Below are 22,070 nucleotides of genomic sequence, written 5' to 3'. Positions count from 1 at the left end.
GATACTGAGGGATAAGGAACTACTTCATGGTTCCCAAGGATGAGGACGTCTTCAGGATACAGCCCCCAGTTATAACCGCAAAAAAATAAGAACTTTATGTCGTTTATATTTCCCACAGCGGTTTTATACCGCACTGAATCTTATTAATATCCTGTATATCCCCATTTAGTCTATAAAAAGATCTGATCGAGGTGTTAGTAATCTAAGGAGCAACATTTAATGGGTGAATTTACATGTTCATACGTAACAACTACTTTATATACAAGATCTAACTCAGGATCAGTACAGGATCAGTAATGTAATGTATGTACACAGTGACCTCGCCAGCAGAATAGTGAGTACAGCTCTGGAGGATAATACAGGATATAACTCAGGATCAGTACAGGATAAGTAATGTAATGTATGTACATACACAGTGACCTCACCAGCAGAATAGTGAGTACAGCTCTGGGGTATAATACAGGATATAACTCAGGATCAGTACAGGATAAGTAATGTAATGTATGTACATACACAGTGACCTCACCAGCAGAATAGTGAGTACAGCTCTGGAGGATAATACAGGATATAACTCAGGATCAGTACAGGATAAGTAATGTAATGTATGTACACAGTGACCTCCCCAGCAGAATAGTGAGTACAGCTCTGGAGTATAATACAGGATATAACTCAGGATCAGTACAGGATAAGTAATGTAATGTATGTACACAGTGACCTCACCAGCAGAATAGTGAGTACAGCTCTGGAGTATAATACAGGATATAACTCAGGATCAGTACAGGATCAGTAATGTAATGTATGTACACAATGACCTCACCAGCAGGATAGTGAGTACAGCTCTGGAGTATAATACAGGATATAACTCAGGATCAGTACAGGATAAGTAATGTAATGTATGTACACAGTGACCTCACCAGCAGAATAGTGAGTACAGCTCTGGAGTATAATACAGGATATAACTCAGGATCAGTATAGGATAAGTAATGTAATGTATGTACACCGTGACCCCACCAGCAGAATAGTGAGTACAGATCTGGAGTATAATACAGGATATAACTCAGGATCAGTACAGGATAAGTAATGTAATGTATGTACACAGTGACCTCACCAGCAGAATAGTGAGTACAGCTCTGGAGTATAATACAGGATATAACTCAGGATCAGTATAGGATAAGTAATGTAATGTATGTACACCGTGACCCCACCAGCAGAATAGTGAGTACAGATCTGGAGTATAATACAGGATATAACTCAGGATCAGTACAGGATAAGTAATGTAATGTATGTACACAGTGACCTCACCAGCAGAATAGTGAGTACAGCTCTGGAGTATAATACAGGATATAACTCAGGATCAGTATAGAATAAGTAATGTAATGTATGTACACAGTGACCTCACCAGCAGTATAGTGAGTACAGCTCTGGAGTATAATACAGGATATAACTCAGGATCAGTACAGGATAAGTAATGTAATGTATGTACACAGTGACCTCACCAGCAGAATAGTGAGTGCAGCTCTGGATTATAATACAGGATATAACTCAGGATCAGTATAGAATAAGTAATGTAATGTATGTACACCGTGACCTCACCAGCAGAATACTGAATACAGCTCTGGAGTATAATACAGGATATAACTCAGGATCAGTACAGGATAAGTAATGTAATGTATGTACACAGTGACCTCACCAGCAGAATAGTGAGTACAGCTCTGGGGTATAATACAGGATATAACTCAGGATCAGTACAGGATAAGTAATGTAATGTATGTACACAGTGACCTCCCCAGCAGAATAGTGAGTACAGCTCTGGAGTATAATACAGGATATAACTCAGGATCAGTACAGGATAAGTAATGTAATGTATGTACACAGTGACCTCACCAGCAGAATAGTGAGTACAGCTCTGGAGTATAATACAGGATATAACTCAGGATCAGTACAGGATCAGTAATGTAATGTATGTACACAATGACCTCACCAGCAGGATAGTGAGTACAGCTCTGGAGTATAATACAGGATATAACTCAGGATCAGTACAGGATCAGTAATGTAATGTATGTACACAGTGACCTCACCAGCAGAATAGTGAGTACAGCTCTGGAGTATAATACAGGATATAAGTCAGGATCAGTACAGGATAAGTAATGTAATGTATGTACACAGTGACCTCACCAGCAGAATAGTGAGTACAGCTCTGGGGTATAATACAGGATATAACTCAGGATCAGTACAGGATAAGTAATGTAATGTATGTACACAATGACCTCACCAGCAGGATAGTGAGTACAGCTCTGGAGTATAATACAGGATATAACTCAGGATCAGTACAGGATAAGTAATGTAATGTATGTACACAGTGACCTCACCAGCAGAATAGTGAGTACAGCTCTGGAGTATAATACAGGATATAACTGAGAACACTGTCTCCATATTAAAAAGGTTTGTCCATGATGAGACAATTCTAAGTACAATTATAACAGAACACAAAAAAAAAAAAAAAAAACACGTATTTAGGATACTGTTCTTTTAAGACTAGTATTACAATAATGTGAAGGTTTTTTCGGTCTCCCCCTCTCCTTACATTGTAGCCGTGTACGTTCCACTCCGCGCTCTACAACCTTGAACTTACCTTGACAACGTCACTCCGGCAGCTGAAAAAACACACACACAATTACGCGGACACGCTTCACAGGCGCCTCTCTGAGCCGATAACAATGATGCCTCTGCCTACGGAACACGTGGGGGAACCTTGTGCGCCTCATGCTGAGCAGATAAGACAATGACGGGCAGCGAACCTCAGGTGCTTATAGGCCCCTCCAAGTAACGCGCAGAAAAGGAGAACGCCCAGCACACAAGGCGCAGCTCACACCTGCAACCCCGAGTATTACTAGACATCATGGACCTGCCTAATATATGGACTAAGAGTGGAAAAAATGTTTGTTAGAACTTTGCCTTGTGTTCCTCCTTTATTCCTCCTGAAAATTAATTCATTTATGGAGCGTTCACACTGAGTAATTCAAGAGGAATTTACGCGAGTAATTCCTCTTGAATTCTCCGCTCTAAATTAAGCAACATCTCCTCTTCCCATTGACTGCAATGTGGTTTACGCTGTCCTGTTCACACTGCGGAAATTTCGCTTGCAGAATTCCGGTGCGGAATTCCTTTTCGCTTGAAGAAACAAGTTCATTCTTCAAGCGGAATCCGTGAGCAGAATCCAATAGAAGTCAATGGTAAAAAAAAAAAAATCCGCCCGACATCGTTTGCACACGGAATTCGCAGGGAAATTCAAGGCGGGAAAAAATAAATAAATAAGCGAAATTCTAATTGGTGGTTGTAGGCCAGCAAAAAGTTTCCTCCTCTATTCCGCGTGGAAAATCCATGCGCGAATTCTTTGCGGGGAAAAAAGGAAATTCCACTGCGGAATTTTTAAGCGAGAATTCCGCACTAATTCCTCACTCAATGTGAACGTACCCTAAATGTCATTTTCCTTTTAAAAAAAAGCCACTGAGTGGGCAGAGTAGGGACCTGTCCAATTGACAAGTGCCATGGTAACATCCATACATTTCCAGGAGGAATAAGAGAGGAACGGTATACTGGAGTTCTTAAAAAAAAAAAAAAAAAGATTTTTCTAATATTAGTTTTCTACTTTGTATGATAAAACCTAATTCTGGTTGCTGCACCCCATAGCTGTGGCAAAACTTCAACTTCCAGCATGCCCAGATAGCCTTGGAAGAACTGTGCAGCGTATCAGCAAAATAAAATTTTTAATTCTGTGGATTTTTAAATGCAGGGATACCTGTACGCTCTAGTCCCGCCCCCATTCGAAGAAATGCGCTCAGCAGCTAACACGCTTCATACTCAGTGGGTCTCGGTTGCTATCAGCAGCCAGGACCTATGGCTAATGCCGGACAACACAGATCAGGCCTATGTCCGGTATTAAAGGGGTTCCAGGATTGGATTTTTTTATTTGACTATGCTAAAGGGGCTGTAAAGTTAGTGTAGTTCATAATATAGTGTCTGTACCTGTGTGTGACTGTAGTCACGAAATTCACGTGTGGCTTTTGCCCCAACGTTTACTTTTAATCAGCATATGAAATTAGTGTCATCTCGGGTTTTCCCAGGTTGCAGTGCGGCCCGAGACATTACATCACTAGTCAGGTGTGCAAACGGAGCCTGTCTGCTTCAATGGGTGGCTCAACCGCTGGGTGGGAGGGAGATCATTCTGCAAGGAGATGTAGTTATAACACAGCTGAAAGCACTCTGGTTAGAAAACACTGGTCTATTGCATTGCACAGGTGTGTTTCAATAGGTTGGGTGGCTGACGTGTGGGAGGGAGATAAGTGACCTCACACAAAGAATCATGGGACTCGTAGTTGGAGGGAGGGAACTCCAACAGGAAATAGCCAGTTTAAAAAAAGATAGTCTCAGCTTTATGGTAATCTCACAACATAGCCATTTAGCCGCATGTCCATTACTGTCTGCCAGGTACCTACTAAAATCACTTTATGGTGGATGACCCCTTTAACCCATCAGGTGCCACAATCAAAGTTTATAGCGGCATCTAAAATGGGTAAATAACATTGCCGGTTAGCTCAAGGAGCTGATGGGGACAACCACAACAAAATAGTGGGGTGCCGATCAGCTGAGAGGATGGGCGGAGGGTCCCTACTTGCCTCCAATTTGTCTGATCGGCGCTCCCTTAATGTAGGAAGCCTTAGCAGCCAGCACTAATGGAGCACCAATAACACTAATGCTGTGCTACGGCACAGCACTTTTCAGTCTATGCAATCAAAAGATTCCATGTAATAGTATCCTATGGGGACAAAAAAAAATAAGAGGAATAAGAGAGGAACGGTATATACTGTCTCTCTCTCTCTCTCTCTCTCTCATCAGAGAGCACTTAGACAGAAAAGAACAACTCAACTTCAGCAACTCATAAGTACTGAAAGGATTAAGATTTTTTTTTTTATAGAAGTAATTCACAACTGTTTAACTTTCTGGAGCCAGTTGATATATAAAAGAAAAAGAAAAAAAAAGTTTTTTCCTGGATAACCCCTTTAACCCCTTAAGGACTCAGCCCATTTTGTCCTTAAGGACTCAGACAATTTAATTTTTACGTTTTCGTTTTTTCCTCCTCGCCTTCTAAAAATCATAACTCTTAAATTTTCATCCACAGACTAGTATGAGGGCTTGTTTTTTGCGCGACCAGTTGTCCTTTGTAATGACATCACTCATTATATTATAAAATGTATGGCGCAACCAAAAAACACTTTTTGTGGGGAAATTAAAACGAAAAACGCAATTTTGCTAATTTTGGAAGGTTTCGTTTTCACGCCGTACAATTTATGGTAAAAATGACGTGTGTTCTTTATTCTGAGGGTCAATACGATTAAAATGATACCCATTATTATATACTTTTCTATTATTGTTGCGCTTATAAAAAAAAAAAAAAATCACAAACTTTTTAACCAAATTAGTACGTTTATAATCCCTTTATTTTGATGACCTCTAACTTTTTTATTTTTCCTTATAAGCGACGGTATGGGGGCTCATTTTGTTGCGCCATGATCTGTACTTTTTTTTTGATACCACATTTGCATATAAAAAACTTTATAATACATTTTATAAAAAAAAAAAATTATAAAAAATTTATTAAAAGTAGCAATTTTGGACTTTTTTTTTCCCCGTTCACCGTACGGGATCATTAACATTTATTTTAATAGTTCGGACATTTACGCACGCGATGATACCAAATATGTCTATAAAATTTATTTTTTACGCTTTTTGGGGGTAAAATAGGAAAAAACGGACGTTTTACTTTTTTATTGGGGGAGGGGATTTTTTACTTTTTTTACTTTTACATTTTTTTACATTTTTTTTTTACACTTGAATAGTCCCCATAGGGGACTATTCATAGCAATACCATGATTGCTAATACTGATCTGTTCTATGTATAGGACATAGAACAGATCAGTGTTATTGGCGATCTTCTGCTCTGGTCTGCTCGATCACAGACCAGAGCAGGAGACGCCGGGAGCCGCACGGAGGAAGGAGAGGGGACCTCCGTGCGGCGTTATGTATGATCGGATCCCCGCAGCAGCGCTGCGGGCGATCCGATCATTCATTCAAATCGCGCACTGCCGCAGATGCCGGGATCTGTATTGATCCCGGCACCTGAGGGGTTAATGGCGGACGCCCACGAGATCGCGGGCGTCGGCCATTGCCGGCGGGTCCCTGGCTGCGATCAGCAGCCGGGATCAGCCGCGCATGACACGGGCATCATTCCGATGCCCGCGGTTATGCACAGGGCGTAAATGTACGTCCTGGTGCGTTAAGTACCACCGCACCAGGACGTACATTTACGTCCTGCGTCCTTAAGGGGTTAAGCATACTCATTTTCGTTGTAAAATAAAACAAAACCTATATAAAATTAGGTATCGTAATCGTATGGACTTACAGAATAAAGACAACGTCATTTTTACCAAAAAGTGCAGAGTAGAAACGAATTCCCCAAAAGTAGCAAAGTGGGTTTTTTTATTCCAATTTTGCCCCCAATTATTTTTTGGGTTTCCCCCTAGATTTTGTGGTAAAATGAGTGAAGTCAATACAAATAGTACAATTGATGGTTTTATATATAAAAAACAAAAACAAAAAAAAAAAAACACACAAGCCTCATAAAGGGTCTGTAGGGGGGAAACTGAAAGCATTATGGTATTAAGTGCAAACATTTTAAAAACCCTGCATCCCCTAAAGGGGTACTCCGGTGGAATTTTTTTTTTTTTAAATATATAAATGGATATATATTTTCGACTACTGAGGAATGAAACTGTTGTCTTTAAACACGTATAGCCTGGTATCCGATTCCAATATGATATTACAAACACCTTATATGACTCTGATAGCCCATTTTTTAGCCTTTGGCAGCGCAGCAGTACCTTATTTCCTGGACCACTAATGATCGTGCGCGCAATCTATTGCCATTCTCTAACACGAGGACGCCAGGAATTGCGATAAGTCCATCTACCTGTTCATACCAACAAAGATTACTTCGGCCGGACGCACATCCGTGCCAGCCTGCACCTTGCCGAGACCGCTTATCTTACCAGGACCGCTCACCAGCGCACAGAGGCCGGACACCACTCCGTGCCAGCGCCGACTGCTGCCCTCACTGTTCAGATTGCCACTTTTGAGGACACCGGCTGCACACATCGCTAGTGGAAATATATCCCGGACTGCAGGTAGTAGAGATGAGCGAATTTACAGTAAATTCGATTCGTCACGAACTTCTCGGCTCGGCAGTTGATTACTTTTCCTGCATTAATTAGTTCAGCTTTCAGGTGCTCCGGTGGGCTGGAAAAGGTGGATACAGTCCTAGGAAAGAGTCTCCTAGGACTGTATCCACCTTTTCCAGCCCACCGGAGCACCTGAAAGCTGAACTAATTTATGCAGGAAAAGTCATCAACTGCCGAGCCGAGAAGTTCGTGACAAATCGAATTTACTGTAAGTTCGCTCATCTCTAGCAGGTACCATTATTTGCTATCACCAACTATTGTTGAACCATCTGTAACAGTGGTCTCCAACCTGCAAACCTCCAGATGTTGTATAACTACAACTCCCAGCATGCCCGGACAGCCGTTGGCTGTCCGGGCATGCTGGGAGTTGTAGTTTTGCAACATCTGGAGGTCCGCAGGTTGGAGACCACTAATTTATAATATTGAATTCTCTCTGGCAACATTGCTCCCTGAACTATTATTTGGAGACATCAGTCATTATCATATTGTTGGACTTTTCTACTAATGTATGTGTGTGTATAATATATATATTTCTTTTTTTATCTATCTAAAAAAAAAAAAAAAAATTATATATACCGTATATATATACATATACATATATACACACACACACACACACAAACTGTATATATATATATATATATATTTATATTTCTTTTTCATATATCTAAAAAAAAATTATATATATATATATATATATATATACATACACAAACTATATTATATATATATATATATATATACATATATATACACACATACATTTCAAGGCTATCTACAGATTCATAGGCTATATACATATTTATCTGCCTACTTACAGGTGGTTGCTTTCTAATATTTTTTTATATTTTCTATCATTTACTATTTATTAACGTATGCATTTTATTTGTAGAGAATATTATATATATATATATATTCTGGTGTAAGGGCCCTGCCCAGATGTGAGAGGTCATATAGTAATAAATGTTGTCTATTTTGCATTCATTCTTGATTCAGGTTTACTATTTATCATTTTTATTTATCTATTTTTTTATTTTATTTATTTATTTAATTTATTTTTTTACACAATATTTCCTCTTTTTCTTCTTATTTTTTTCATTCCCTCTTTTCTCCACTTTCTCCATTCTTTTATTATTCTCTACTGTCCTTTGAGGACTGGTTTTATATACAATACACATTATATATATATGTGTTTTTGTACAGTACTAGGTCTTGGGACGGTTGTTTTGAGTGAGCTAAACATCTCTATATTTTTACGTGTTCCAAAAACACCAGAGTTGGCCCCCAGTGTGTAAATAGGGAAAAACAAGCTGCAGGCCCCAAGGTGAACGGCCGCGCTAATTTTTTTTTACAGAGCTGCGATACATGTTGGCGCTACTGATGCAAAAAAAAAAGGAAATAAAAGGCGTTACCGTATTTACCTGGTGATCCTGAATTTTCCGTCCCACCACCCGGAACGTGTTGTTTCCTGTATGATGATAGATATGCACTCGGCTGAATCCTGTCGACCCTCCTGCCGGGACCCATTTCTTGTTGGCATCGTCATATACCATGACAGCCGCCCGTGCTTGGCAGATGCTCTGCTCGCTGCAAGGATATAAAACAGTCTATATTTAGTTTAATGAGATTATTTTTTTTTTACCCCCTCATTCCTGTTCAAACAGCACATTCCGCGGCCATTCTTCATGTAATGAATATTATTAGAGATGAGCGAACTTACAGTAAATTCGATTCGTCACGAACTTCTCGGCTCGGCAGTTGATTACTTATCCTGCATAAATTAGTTCAGCTTTCCGGTGCTCCCGTGGGCTGGAAAAGGTGGATACAGTCCTAGGAGACTCTTTCCTAGGACTGTATCCACCTTTTCCAGCCCACCGAAGCACCGGAAAGCTGAACTAATTTATGCAGGAAAAGGCATCAACTGCCGAGCCGAGAAGTTCGTGACGAATCGAATTTACGGTAAGTTCGCTCATCTCTAAATATTATAAAGGAGATTATTACTGCGCTGTAATATATGTCGGCCAATGGTATGATTAGATATAGCGTGGAGGCCTAAAATATATTATATAATATAAGATATAGCATAAAGGCCTACAATACGTTCTATAGTATAATATACAAAACAAAATGTAGCATGGAGGCCTACAATACATTATAGCAGTGTTTCCCAACTAGGGTGCCTCCAGATGTTGCAAAACTACAACCCCCAGCATGCCCGGACAGCCTTTGGCTGTCCGGGCATGCTGGGAGTTGTAGTCTTGCAAAAGCTGGAGGCACCCTGGTTGGGAAAACACTGCATTATAGTATAACATACAAAAAACAAAATATAACGTGAAGGCCTACAATACATTATAAAGTATAACACAAACAATACAAGCATTTCAATCACTATGAATAGAGATGAGCGAACTTACAGTAAATTCGATTCGTCACGAACTTCTCGGCTCAGCAGTTGATGACTTTTCCTGCATAAATTAGTTCAGCTTTCCGGTGCTCCGGATGGCTGGAAAAGGTGGATACAGTCCTAGGAGACTCTTTCCTAGGACTGTATCCACCTTTTCCAGCCCACCGGAGCACCGGAAAGCTGAACTAATTTATGCAGGAAAAGTCAGCAACCGCCGAGACGAGAAGTGCGTGACGAATCGAATTTACTGTAAGTTCGCTCATCTCTAACTATGAACAGAAAGACAATGAAGTATATTCCGTGGACAGTGAGCTCATATACAGTCAGTCCGCTCACTCCACGCTGACCATTACAGTACAGGCCACCGCCGCCGCCGCCCATCCTCTCCTTCTAATCACCATTGTGTGGAGAAAGTACAAAAGGGGACACGCAAGTCAGGAGGCTACCGTATACATAACGTGGTCAGCTGATCCTGCTGGAATAGCCAGGTTTGGCTCAGTTATTCTGCTGGGAAACGAAAAAGCCATACTTACCTGGCCCTGGTCCCATGCATCTCCCGTTGGGCCCTGTCCAGTACTCTGATCATCTCTCTTCTTCTGAGATGACTGCTGGGTTCAGGACCTGTCTGTTTAGTTAGTCACTGGCTGAAACAAGACACCGCTGCGGCCAGTGATAGGCTGAGCCGGCAGGTCCTGCACCAAGCGCTCATCTCTGAAGCAGGAAAAAAAAAAAAAAGATCAGATTGAGGCGAACAGAGCTGCAAGGAACCAGGGCTAGGTAAGTACAGGATTATTTTTCTATTCCTCTCCTCCAGCATCATGTTTTGTTTATTTAGCAAACATTGGAATACCCCTTTAATATGTCCGTCTAATTTTAGCAATATCTACTGTTTGTATCTCTTTAACTCGGATTATATATATATATATATATATATACACATACATACATACACACACACACACACACACACATACATACACACACACACACACACAATATACCATATATACTCTAGTATAAGCCGACCCGAATATAAGCAGAGGCCCCTAATTTCACCCCAAAAACCCAGGAAAAGTTAATGACTCGACTATAAGCCTAGGGAGGGAAATACATCATATCTCCCCCCCCCCCCCCGCCCCATGTCATCAACCAGACCCCGTCGTCATCCCAACCCCCCCCCCCCATCATTAACGACCCCCCGTCATTAACGACCCCCCGTCATTAACGACCCCATCGTCATACCGCTCTCCCCGTCATTAACGACCCCATCGTCATACCGCTCTCCCCGTCATTAACGACCCCATCGTCATCCCCCCGACCCCCCCCGTCATCCCGCCCCCCATTAACGCCCCCCGTCATTAACACCCCCGTTGTCATCATCCCCCCCCCCTTCATCATCACCGCCTGTCAATCCCTTCATCGGTGGTCTTCAACCTGCGGACCTCCAGATGTTGCAAAACTACAACTATATATATATATATTTATTTATCTTTTTTTTTTTACATGCATACACACATATATTTATATTATGGCCTATTTATTCACACACTGCTTTCAGAGCTGAATTCGGCTTCAGAGTTCCACTGGAAAATATGGTGCAGCAGTCACCCATCGTTTTAAAATGGGATTCTGCTGCACCATTTTCACTTTGGAATTTCCACGGCAGACATTCCGCCACGGAAATTCTGTATCTATTCTTTCATCGGAGAACACTGAAGAAATGCAATGCGGTCTATGGAGACTGTACATTTCTGATCAGTCCCAACGCCGGCTTGTTTTATTTATTTTTTTGATGGGTCAAAACAACACGATCTGCCGATGTATCGGCGTTAGGCATTTGATCGCAGGCCCTATATTATACAGGGTGATGTCGGCTTCTTCGGTTGATAATCGCCCTGTGTAAAAGGGCCCCAATCCACCAAATCTGTATTTTATCTGTCTAATCCACATATCTAAACTATCTAATCCACCTACTGATTAGGCAGATACATAGATCACACAGATTAAATAGCGACCGTACATAGATTAGACAGATTACATAGACCAGTGTTTCCCAACAGGATGCCTCCAGCTGTTGCAAAACTATAACTTCCAGCATGCCCGGACAGGCTTTCATGCTGGGAGTTGTAGCTTTGCAACAGCTGGAGGCACCCTGATTGGGAAACACTGACAGACAGCAAAGATACTGATTACATATAGATAAAATATAGATTAGGCCGGGTTCACACCACGTTTTTGCACTACAGTTCCCGTATGAGGATTTTGATGAAAAACATACCTCAAAACCGGACTAAACTGTATCAAAAAGTGTGTACAAATTGTAATCCGTATATGGTTTGAAAAATGATGTCCGGTTGCATCTGTTTTTTAAAGAAAAAAAAAAAGTATGTTTTTATATAAATAAAGTTTAAATTGTTTGATTGAAATTCCAAGAAAAAAAAAACGTGCAAAGTCGAAAACCGTATGGTGAAAACCGGATGGAACTGTACGCACATAAGGTTCTGTACGGTTCCCATTGATTCCCAGGTATTAAAAAAAAAAAAAACGTATACGGTTTCATACGGTTTTTCATCCGAACCAAAGACTGTGGTAGGCTACGGTTTTGGGTACAGGAAAAAAAAAAAAAAAAAAAAACGGACAAAACCGTACAAGACGCAAAACGGATGCAACCGGATGAATCGTTTGGCATATGGTTTCCAATGGAGAGTCAATACATACGGTTTTCAAATTGAAAATTTATACGGGAACTTAATCCACATATCTAAACTATCTAATCCACCTACTGATTAGGCAGATACCTAGATCACACAGATTAAAGGGGTACTCCAGTGGAAAACTTTTATTTTTTATTTTTTTTTATCAACGGTGCCAGAAAGTTAAACAGATTTGAAAATAACTTCTATTAAAAAATCTTAATCCTTCCAGTACTTATTAGCTGCTGAATACTACAGAGGAAATTTTCTTTTTGGAACACAGAGCTCTCTGCTCACATCACGAGCCCTGTGCTCTCTGCTGACATCTCTGTCCATTTTAGGAACTGTCCCAAGCAGCATAGGTTTGCTATGGGGATTTTCTCCTGCTCTGGACAGTTCCTAAAATGGACAGAGAAGTCAGCAGAGAGCACTGTGGTCATGATGTCAGCAGAGAGCACTGTGCGCCAAATAGAAAAGAATTTCCTCTGTAGTATTCAGCAGCTAATAAGTACTGGAAGGATTAAAGATTTTTTTTAATAAAAGTAATTTACAAATCTGTTTAACTTTCTGGCACCAGTTGATGTAAAAAAAAATTAAAAAAAAGTTTTCCACCGGAGTACCCCTTTAAGTTACCATTGAAATCAATGTTAGGAAATGTTCACATGGAGGATCTCTGCAGGAATGTTTCGCGAGGAAAATTCGCTGCAGCAGAGTCCCATTGATTACAAACAATGTTGCACTGTGCACAAAAAAAAAAAAAAAAAAAAAAAAGGTTTCCACCGGAGTACCCCTTTAATTCACATATCTAAACTATCTAATCCACCTACTGATTAGGCAGATACATAGATCACACACAGATTAAATAGCGACCGTACATAGATTAGACAGATTACATAGACCAGTGTTTCCCTACCAGGGTGCCTCCAGCTGTTGCAAAACTAAAACTCCCAGCATGCCCAGACAGCCGTTGGCTGTCCGGGCATGCTGGGAGTTATAATTTTGCAACAGCTGGAGGCACCCTGGCTTGGGAAACACATCTATACACACACACACACACACACACACACACACACAAGCGGCCGTACACTATATTTAGCTTCAGCCACAAAAAGAAAAAAAGAGAAAAACCTTTTACATTTCATTCTTTTGGAATAGAAAAGTGTTTCCCAACCAGGGGTGCCTCCAGCTGTTGCAAAACTACAACTCCCAGCATGTTGGACCATAGTATAGTATATAGTATAGGTCAGTGTTTCCCAACCAGGGGTGCCTCCAGCTGTTGCAAAACTACAACTCCCAGCATGTTGGACCATAGTGTAGTATATAGTATAGGTCAGTGTTTCCCAACCAGGGGTGCCTCCAGCTGTTGCAAAACTACAACTCCCAGCATGTTGGACTATATAGTAGTATTTAGTATAGGTCAGTGTTTCCCAACCAGGGGGTGCCTCCAGCTGTTGCAAAACTACAACTCCCAGCATGCCCGGACAGCTGTTGGCTGTCCGGGCATGCTGGGAGTTGTAGTTTTGCAACAGCTGGAGGTACCCCTGGTTGGGAAACACTAATATATATACACACACACACACGCACACACACACACGCACACACACACGCACACACACACGCGGACGTACACTATAGCTTCGGCCACAAAAAAGAAAAGAAAAAAGAAAGAGAAACAGCCGTTGTTTGTCTGGGCATGCTGGGAATTGTAGTTTTGCAACAGCTGGAGGCACCCTGGTTGGGAAACAATGATACATACACACACACAGCCGTACACTATATATATATAAAAACCTTTTACATTTCATTATTTTGGAATAGGCAAGTGTTCCCAACCTGGGGTGCCTCCAGCTGTTGCAAAACTACAACTCCCAGCGCCGTAGATCCCCAGTTCAGACTGTGGTTGAGCTCAAAGTCTGAAGAATCCTTTCCGGTCTCTATTATAGAGAAGGGTTTCAAGGTGAGATGGACCAGATGTAGATGATTCTAGGGTTTATACCAGTGTTTGCCTACCAGGATGCCTCCAGCTGTTGCAAAACTACAATTCCCAGCATGCCCAGACAGCCTTCGGCTGTCTGGGCATGCTGGGAGTTGTAGTTTTGCAACAGCTGGAGGCACCCCTGGTTGGGAAACACTGACATATACACACACACACAAGCGGCCGTACACTATATTTAGCTTCGACCACAAAAAGAAAAAAGGAAAAAAAAAAACAAAAAAAAAAAACCTTTTACATTTCATTCTTTTGTTTTGGAAGAAAAGGAGAAGCCACCTGGTAGGATTATGAGTCAGAGACATGTGTACGTTGGGGAGTATTAAGGAATCGCCCAGATAAATGTCAGCGCAGACTGAGATCCAGGAGTAATACAAGGTTATTAATAAACTCTCCATACACACAGGCTTCCAGAAAGAAGGAAAAAAAGAAGAAAAATAAAAGCTTTAAAAACCCCACGGCAGACATGGCAGAAGAGGATGTGAAGACGTGCGGAGGAGGAGGAGGAGCGAGAAACTCAACGAGGGCTCCTGCCGTTATATGGAAATAAGACTTTGGTTCTACATCTGTTTCAAGAACTCTGCTTGCTGTCAGGAAACAGTTCATATCCACAGGATAAAAACTCTATTACGGGCCTAAGGGTAAGCGCAACGGCCACAGATCTGACGACGTCAATTCACAAGAGGATGCGCAACGTGGTGGCGTGGATTCATGGGGCTAATCTGCCTCCTATATTATGCAAAAAGCCAAATTTAACCTGATATTTAAAAGGGGTATTCCAGTAAAAAAAAAAAAAAAAAAAATTAGAGATATATAACAACTGGCTTCAGAAAGTTAAACAGATTTGTAAATTACTTCAATTAAAAAAAATCTTAATCCTTCCAATAATTATCAGCTGCTGAAGTTGAGTTCTTTTCTGTCTGGCAACAGTGCTCTCTGCTGACATCTCTGCTTGTCTCGGGAACTGCACAGAGTAGAAGAGGTTTGCTATGGGGATTTGCTTCTACTCTGGACAGTTCCCGAGACACGTGTCATCAGAGAGCACTTAGACAAGAACAACTCAACTTCAGCAGCTCATAAGTACTGAAAGGATTAAGATTTTTTTTAATAGAAGTATTTTACAAATCTGTTTAACTTTCTGGAGCCAATATATATCTATATATATCTATATATATCTATATATATCTATATATATCTATATATATATATCTATATATATATATCTATATATATATATCTATATATATATATCTATATATATATATCTATATATCTATATATCTATATATCTATATATCTATATATCTATATCTATATATCTATATATCTATATATCTATATCTATATATCTATATCTATATATCTATATCTATATCTATATATCTATATATCTATATCTATATCTATATCTATATCTATCTCTATCTATCTCTATCTATCTCTATCTATCTCTATCTATATCTCTCTCTCTCTATCTCTATCTCTATCTCAACATTTTTTCCTGGATAACCCATTTAACCTATTTCCTGGAAGACATTAAAAGGTGTTAAATATGCACTCCAGAACTGGAGGAGACGTGTATAAGTACTATATATATCCTGATACCATGGAGATAGCAGCAGTATACAGATAGAGATGGAGGGGAGGTTTATAACTACTATATATCCTGATCCATAGAGATAGCAGTATACTAATATACATCTCCCCTCCAGTTCTATCTGTATACTGCTGCTATCTCTATGGGATCTAGATATATAGTAGTTATACACCTCCACTCCAGTTCTATCTGTATACTGCTGCTGCCATCTCTATGGGATCAGTTTATATAGTAGTTATACATCTCCCCTCCAGCGCTAACTAATATATATCCTGATCCCATAGAGATAGCAGCAGTAGTATACAGATAGAGCTGGAGGGGAGGTGTATAACTATTATATATACACTGATCCTATATAGATAACAGCAGCAGTATACAGATAGGAGCTGAAGGGGAGATGTATAACTACTATATATCCTGATCCCATAGAGATAGCAGCAGTATACAGAGCTGGGAGGAGAGGTGTATAACTAAAATATATATATATATATATATATATATATATATATATATATATATATATATATATATATATATATATATATAGTGATCCTACAGAGATAGCAGTATACAGAGAGTTGGAGGGTAGGTGTGGAATTACTATATAAGCAGACCCCATAGAGAGAGAAGCAGCAGTATACAGATCTGGGGGGGGGGGGGGGGGGGGTTAATGGATCTGGGATTTAGTAGGTTATGTCTTCCTGTAGGTCACAGAAAAGTCAGTACTGAGGACTGACATCCTGCGTCACACATTAAGCAAAGTACTTTTTTTTTTTTCAGACTGGTGATCATATGACCCAGTTACAGTAATGAAAGGCATAGATGTGAATAAAAACAGATGTAGGACTTTGGGACAAGTAGACCAGGAAGGTTTGTGGATTTGATGAACATAGAACTGTAGGAGGCCCTAAGCCATTGGTTCCCAAACAGAGTGCCTCCAGCTGCTGCAAAACTACAACTCCCAGCATGCCCAAGACAGCCAGAGGCTGTCTGGGCATGCTGGGAGTTTTAGTTTTGCAACACTGGAGGCACCCTGGTTAGAAAACACTGACCTAAGCTGTAATATGTCCAAGATCTGTATGAGTTTTCTCCTCCCTTCAGCTGTCCAGGGATGATGGGAATTGTAGTTTTGCAACAGCTGCAGAGCCCCAGGTTGGGGGAACACTAGAGCATGTCCGGTGACACATGGGTCAGGTTATGGCCCTTTAAGAGACAGAATTCTGGTAAGTCTAAATCGGACGGTATTTGTACAGGACGCTCTCGTTTCATAAAGTGCGAGCACCAGGGAGCAGGGAATGTGTCCATTCCCCAAAATAAACTAAAGGCTGAAATTTTACCCGACAGTCAGCGTTCTCCCCCAGAACCGAGCGCCTCCCCAAAGCTGCGTATGGATTACCCAACGATCAGGTGACCACTAGAATAGACAAATACCTGAAATCCCCCACACTGCTAGGTATATATAGATACGGGCACAGGAAACCAGCAAAAAGGCATCATGAATGAACGAGGGGTAACGTATCTACACAAAGTGTGAAAAGCTGTCCCACCCAAAAAAAAAAGAAAAAAAAATGGATTTCCCTGGTGGTCTAGGGTAGTGGAGGAGTCAATGTCGGCAGAACTGCCAAACTCGACTCCTCCACTACCCTGGACCACCAGGCCTGCAGACATTGACTCCTCCACTACCCCTGGACCACCAGGCCCTGCAGACATTGACTCCTCCCCTACCCTGGACCACCAGGCCTGCTGACATTGACTCCTCCCCTACCCCAGACCACCAGGCCTGCTGACATTGACTCCTCCCCTACCCCAGACCACCAGGCCTGCTGACATTGACTCCTCCACTACCTTACACACCAGGCAGTGGAGACAGTGAGGGGGATTAAACCATTTAGACAGTTTTTCTTCTAAACTAGAATGCTTAAAGAGAACCTCTCATGATCTTGTTATAATCCTCCCAGGTCACTGCCCCATCATAATAACCCCCCCCCCCCCCTGCCTTTATTTTTATTATTTGTTAGTTTTCTCCCTTGATATTGCTCTGTATTTTCTTCTTAGTCTCAGTCAGATTCACAGACTGGGAAGGGGCGTTCCCCAGCAGGTGTGACATCATCTCAAGCCATACAGGGGAGAACTTCCTCCCTCACTCTGCTACACACAGCCTAGAGCAGATCAGTGTGAGATGAGCTATGATTGGCTAAGGCTGCACACACACACACACACACACACCCCTCAGCACTCCAGACTGCATTTCCTGATTTTGGACTTCTGACAGGCCAGCAGGAGTCCAAAGTTTGTGCAAAAGATGGGGAGAAAGGTGCTCTGGACAAGTAGGGAGACACCTAGTGGAATTTTTTTTTATTTTATTTTTTTTAAACAAAGGTACATTAGAAAAATGTTTTATTTACCAATAGCAATTTTTTTTTAATGAGAGTACCCGTTTAAACATCATTATTGTTAGTGTTTTTATTTAAAAGCTCATTGTACAGTGGTCACCGATTATCAAGTGAGACTTTTTGTGAAATGTCACACAGGCCTGATGTAGAAGTTCTCACAGAACTCTATGCGACAACTGTATTAAAGGGGTACTCCGGTGGAAACTTTTTTTTTTAATCAACTGGTGCCAGAAAATTAAACAGATTTGTCAATTACTTCTATTAATAATCTTAATCCTTCCAGTACTTATTAGCTGCTGAATACTACAGAGGAAATTCTTTTCTTTTTGGAACACAGAGCTCTATGCTGACATCATGACCACAGTGCTCTCTGCTGACATCTCTGTCCATTTTAAGAACTGTCCAGAGTAGGAGAAAATCCCCATAGCAAACATATGCTGCTCTGGACAGTTCCTAAAATGGACAGAGGTGTCAGCAGAGAGCACTGTGATCGTGATGTCAGCAGAGAGCTCTGTGTTCCAAAAAGAAAAAAGAATTTCCTCTGTAGTATTCAGCAGCTAATAAGTACTGGAAGGATTAAAAATGTTTTAATAGAAGTAATTTACAAATCTGTTTAACTTCCTGGTACCAGTTGATTTAAAAAAAAAGAAAAAAAAAAGAAAAGTTTTCCACCGGAGTACCCCTTTAAGGTCTGTGCAATTTGTTGCATGGTTGCCACTTCTCTGCAACATTTAACCAGACTAACGTAGAGCAATTCTGTGCTGATTCATCAAAGTCTATGCGCCATTTTATCTGCAACATTTGGGAACATTGTGGGTTCACACCACGTTTTGTTAAATACGGTTCCCGTATACGGCTGGGAGGCGGGGCTTAATGGCAGCGCCCGCACTCAGCCGTATTCGGGAACTGTAGTTAATGTATGTCTATGAGCCGACCGGAGTGAACTGCAGCCTCTGGTCGGCTTAGTTTTCGGCCGTATGCGGTTTCCCGACCGCAAGCAAAACGTGGTAGACCGCGTTTTTTGCCTGCGGTCGGGAAACCGCATACAGCCGGAAACTAAGCCGACCAGAGGCTGCAGTTCACTCCGGTCGGCTCATAGACATACATTAACTACAGTTCCCCGAATACGGCTGAGTGCGGGCGCCGCCATTAAGCCCCGTCCCCCCTCCTCCCAGCCATATACGGGAACCGTATTTAACAAAACGTGGTGTGAACCCAGCCTAACCTAGACCATCAGACCAATCTCTTGACATCCATTTTCTATGAAGAATAATTAAATGGGCCACTCCCATTAAACCTCATTTTAGCTACTGCACTCCTTATCGTAAATAAAAACATTTTCTAATGTACTTTGTTTATAGAAATGACGTTTTCTATGTTTTGTGTTTAAACAAGCTACCACTAGGTGTCTCCCTACTTGTCCAGAGCACATTTCCCCCCCATCTCTTGCACAGACTTTGGACTCCTGCTGGGCTGCCAGAAGTCCAAAATCAGGAAATGCAGTCTAGTGAGCTGAGTGGGGGAAGGTGCAGCCTTTGCTGATCATAGCTCATCTCACACTGAACTGCTCTGGGCTGTGTGTAGCAGAGTGAGGGAGGAAGTTCTCCCCTGTATGGCTTCAGATGATGTCACGCCTGCTGGGGAACGCCCCTTCCCAGTCTGTGAATCTGACTGAGACTGAGCAGAAAATACAGAGCAATATCAAGGTAGTAAACTAAAAAACAACAACATAAAGGCAGGGGGTGGTTTATCATGATGGGGGCAGTGACCTGGGGATTATAAAATTTAACAACATCATGAGAGTTACTCTTTAAAGCGGCTGGATGGACAAACAATGGGGGGGTTGGAGATTTATCAAAACCTGTCCAGAGGAAAAGTTGCTGAGTTGCCCATAGCAACCAATCAGAGGCCTTTTCAAAAATGAAAGAAGCGATCCGATTGGTTGCTATGGGCAACTCTCAGCAACTTTTCCTCTGGACAGGTTTTGATAAACACAAGGACACAGGCGAGGACAATGTCCCCTCCAGCGCGACACCCGGTCACAAGACAGAGCCATGGATCCCGAACATGAATCATAAAGGACTATTAGACGTCCTCGTGGCAGTATTATAAAACACGCTAAAAATATGGAGTCTTGGCAAAGAATAGGTTTCCGAATTAATTCACAAAATAGGATTCAGCCATTGACGGTGTGAAGTGCACATTTCCCGGCAGCAGCCAGGTGACGCTGGGCGCTGCCAAACCGGCGACTCTGTCGTCTAATACGGGAAAGACGCTTCTATTCCTGTGAATGAAAAACATACCTACGGCTCCCTGAAATATCCGCGTGGCTCCGAGACTTGACAGAGGGTTGGAACGTTCAGGACGAAATCCAAAATTCTGCTCGAAGCCAACATTATACCCAAATGGCATCAAAATATAAAAATACACCAATGGTTCCCAACCAAGGTACCTCCAGCTGTTGCAAAACTACAACTAAAGCCAACATTATACTCAAATTGCATCAAAATATAAAAATACACCATTGGTTCCCAACCAAGGTACCTCCAGCTGTTTCAAAACTATAAATCCCAGCATGCCCGGACAGCCTTTGGCTGTCCGGGCATGCTGGGAGTTGTAGTTTTGCAGTTTTTGGAGTTGTAGTTTTGCAACAGCTGGAGGTACCTTGGTTAGGAACCAATGGAGTATTTTTATATTTTGATGCCATTTGGGTATAATGTTGGCTTTGAGCAGCATTTTGGATTTCATCCTGAGAGTTGTAGTTTTGCAACAGCTGGAGGCACCATGGTTGGGAAACACTGATGTATGGAGCCAAACAGCAGCGCAGGCATGCTGGGAATTGTAGTTTTGCAACAGGCTGGAGGCACGCAGGTTGAGAAACACTGGTCTACACTGTGATAGGGGATCCAACGGATGCACTCCCACCGATCATAAGAACGGGGGGGGGGGGGTACAGTCAGATGTTCCGGCAGTCAGACCCCCACGGAACCGCTAGCTATTTACTATGCCCTGGACAGGGGATAACTTAATATTGGGATAATAACTTTTCACGTTTCAACCTGCTGACACTGTTAAAACAAGACGACACATATATATGTATATATCTATCTCACTCTCCTTCCCATCCCTGTCCCTGCTTGATTGACAGTCAGCTGGAAGCCAAGCCCTGTTTCCAAGTCTCTTTACTGCCCTGTGCATACAAATTGTTCAAGATTTGGAAACAGGGCTTGGCTTCCAGCTAACTGTCAATTAAGTAGGGGACAAGTATGCAAGGGGGGAAGCATGATGGTGTTCAAGTCATCAGCACTTCGGGGGCTTGGGGAACACTATCAAAAATGTAAATATATATATTTTTTTTTTTTATGGCGTTCCGAAGCCCCCAAAGTGCTTATGACTTGAACATCACCATGCTCCCCCCTTGCATCCCTTGTCCCTGCTTAACTGACAGTCAGCTGGAAGCCAAGCCCTGTTTCCAAATCTTGAACAATTCGTTTGCACAGGGCAGTAAAGAAACTTGGAAACAGGGCTCGGATTCCAGCTGACTGTCAATCAAACCAGGAATGGAAACTGGAGCAAGGAGGTGTTCTAGCCATCAACACTGCTGGGGCTTGGGGACAACGTATTGACATTTTGCACTTCCCTAACATTTAAAAATACATTTTTTTATGTTATGGAAGTGCAAATGTCAATACGATGTC

The 22,070-nt window shown here is 41.6% G+C and overlaps 1 protein-coding gene and 1 long non-coding RNA gene across 4 annotated transcripts in view; one reads left to right on the top strand and one right to left on the bottom strand.

Moving 5' to 3' along the window:
* Window positions 1–15,145, top strand: part of LOC130363101 (uncharacterized) — a 112,387-nt gene extending 97,242 nt beyond the window's left edge. Inside the window, exon 3 of the long non-coding RNA XR_008891724.1 lies at window positions 14,789–15,145. This is a non-coding gene — a long non-coding RNA (uncharacterized LOC130363101). The remainder of the gene's footprint in view (window positions 1–14,788) is intronic.
* ENAH (ENAH actin regulator) overlaps window positions 1–22,070 on the bottom strand; it is a 101,105-nt gene that overhangs the window by 62,547 nt on the left and 16,488 nt on the right. For all 3 annotated transcript variants that reach the window (XM_056568446.1, XM_056568448.1, XM_056568449.1), the window contains exon 2: window positions 8,717–8,882. In XM_056568446.1, the coding sequence (XP_056424421.1) occupies window positions 8,717–8,882 (166 nt within the window). The remainder of the gene's footprint in view (window positions 1–8,716; window positions 8,883–22,070) is intronic.

This window comes from Hyla sarda, chromosome 3, assembly GCF_029499605.1.
Source record: "Hyla sarda isolate aHylSar1 chromosome 3, aHylSar1.hap1, whole genome shotgun sequence".
NCBI lineage: Eukaryota > Metazoa > Chordata > Amphibia > Anura > Hylidae > Hyla > Hyla sarda.
The sequence above is the reverse complement of the archived record's forward strand: the minus strand, read 5'-3'. Positions and strand labels throughout refer to the sequence as shown.